General features: G+C 43.1%; 1 protein-coding gene across 1 annotated transcript in view; it reads right to left on the bottom strand.

The window, feature by feature from the left end:
• Window positions 1-2,500, bottom strand: part of LOC125288454 (collagen alpha-1(XXVIII) chain-like) — a 31,172-nt gene that overhangs the window by 10,150 nt on the left and 18,522 nt on the right. Inside the window, 1 exon segment of the mRNA XM_048234839.1 lies at window positions 1,071-1,139. Coding sequence (XP_048090796.1) covers window positions 1,071-1,139 — 69 coding nt within the window.

Genomic DNA, 2,500 nt, shown 5'->3' with positions numbered 1-2,500 from the left:
ATAAGCCGCAATGTCTGGATAACTGCAAAAACAAAGGACAAGAAGGAACATGACAGTATTACCCTGGGAATCCAGAGTTCTCGCGAGAGGACAATGGAATTGTCTCTGCGAGACACTCTGTCAAAGAGCAATGATGCACGTTACTTTTACCCCAACATTCCGGGGAACCAGCTAAACTGATGAAGACAGCGCTGCAACGTTGGAGGACAGTACACATTGGTTGTAGTGTTATCCTTAATCTTTCTATATTATCAGGGTCTGGATTTTCCAGGCTATGACAGTATGGAGATTCTGATCAAAATAAAAGACTATATCAACACTTAAGTGATTTTTTTCGTCAATGGAAGATGCTAAGATCATTAGATGGCTCATTTGTGCTAGATTTGTGCTAAATCGGCATTGTCAATCCTGCGAGCACTTTGTCTGCATTCATGACAACATTTCTTTTTCTAGAACTGTATCAAACAAGCTATTGTGTTGTCTAACTATACATGCCATACTAAGCTGTTCTGCTAGTATATTACACTAATTCTCCACTGACTGGCATTCCAAGCATCAAGAGGTGAAAAAGAAATGTTGACCTGATTATTGTTAGTGTTAACGCTCAGTGACAGACCAGAGCTGTTCTCAAGAGTGTATAGATGAGAAAGCCTCTTGTAACCTGGTGATAGGCAAGTCAACACTGTCCTCCTAACAACATGTACGTGTATCTAAACATGCATGTTTTTAGTTTAGCAGTGAATATTGCTAGCACAGTTCGTGGTGTTTTAACACAACTCTTCCTGTCCCTAGAATAAACCTGATTTGACATCAAGGCTGATCTGGGAATGTCTATAGACTGTGCCTGTACCCTGTGAGGTTGGGAGAAAACGTAGAACTGTGTGGTGTGTGTGTGTGTGTGTGTGTGTGTGTGTGTGTGTGTGTGTTTGAGGATGCGGATGTCTGTGATTGCATGTACACATAATGTGTGTCTGTGTATGCATCTGAACAAGAAGACATGTGTTGTAGAAACTATGTAAACAAATAGGTGTTTGAGTATGCATGGGTGTGTTTTCATAAATCCTACTCACCTTATCTCCTTTGATGCCGATTCCGGGGCCTCCCCTAGGACCCCTGGACCCCTCTGGACCCCTTTCTCCCTGTAGACACACACAGACACACACACACACACAGGTCACTCCTTTTTATAAACATTTCTATAGCACAAAGTCATTGGCAGCGGGAACTGTGTGGTTTCAAATACCAAATAGTGCCCCTTAAACATGGCTGAATATATAAATATACACATATATTCAGGCAACAGCAGATGCTGGAGTGATCTGGCTCCAGACTCAGCACCCCCACCCACCTGCCATGCAGTCCTGAGACCTCCACTGTGTTGACTGAGGAGATAACTACACTGAAACGACTTAACACCACTTAATGGGTATGCCGCAATTACACACAAACTCACACACACAGGCACACATATTTGAAGATGAACATCTGTATGCACAGACACACATACACACCCACACCCACGCACACACGAACCCACACACATACACACACACCACATAATGACTTTCCAGGGAAGGAGTGTGGCAGAGGCAACTAATGACTGTGGCCACTGGCTGATAATCAAAACATTGGTGTTATGAGTAACGGCAACAAGGCCTGTGTGGTGAAAGTGTCAAAAGAGGAGGTGAGGGAGAAGTGGGAGGTCTGATCCTGAGGCTCTGTGGATGAGGAGCAGTGCCACAGAACTAATGACCCAGGAAACAGCAACAAAGGAAGGAATTTGGCAATGGTTAACAAAGAATTCATTAAAGGAGAATTCCGGTGTGATATTGACCTAAAGTGTATTGAAACATGATACCGAAAGTGTGATCGTGATGTAGCCCATCTCCCATTGTCCCCTGCACTCCAAAAAATCTGGCTTGTCCCCTACCAACAGCTTTTTCAATAGTGGTGCTTCGCATCGGGCTAGCCATGCAAAAAAATCACTGTTTTACACCCATTTACGAGGCTCAATGTATCTCCACACTTCATTGGTAGACTTCCGAGGGCCCTGACATTTAAAACGAGACATTGAGAACTTTGAAAAAGCACTTAGTTTAACAAGACGATTTATACAGACAGTATCTTCAACGCAGCCATCTTGAATTTAGTCACGATAAGTCGAAAGCAACGAAGTAAGAATGAACAGGTATGATAAGGGATCAGATTCCAAAATTCAGTGGAAATGCATGGATTCCAGTTGCTGCTACTGGAAGAAACTGGAATCCATGCATTTCCACTGAATTATTTTTGGCACCACTATTGAAAAAGCTGTTGGTAGCATCGGCTAACTAGCGCCAGATTTTGGAGTGCAGGGGACAAGCCGAGATGGGCTATGAGACATACGTTCACACTCGGTATCATGTTTCAATACACTTTAGGTCAAAATCACACCAGAATAATCCTTTAATATAATACAAATACCTGCACACGCACACACACACACACACACACACACACA

The sequence above is a fragment of the Alosa alosa genome, chromosome 23, assembly GCF_017589495.1.
Source record: "Alosa alosa isolate M-15738 ecotype Scorff River chromosome 23, AALO_Geno_1.1, whole genome shotgun sequence".
Classification (NCBI taxonomy): domain Eukaryota; kingdom Metazoa; phylum Chordata; class Actinopteri; order Clupeiformes; family Clupeidae; genus Alosa; species Alosa alosa.
The sequence above is the reverse complement of the archived record's forward strand: the minus strand, read 5'-3'. Positions and strand labels throughout refer to the sequence as shown.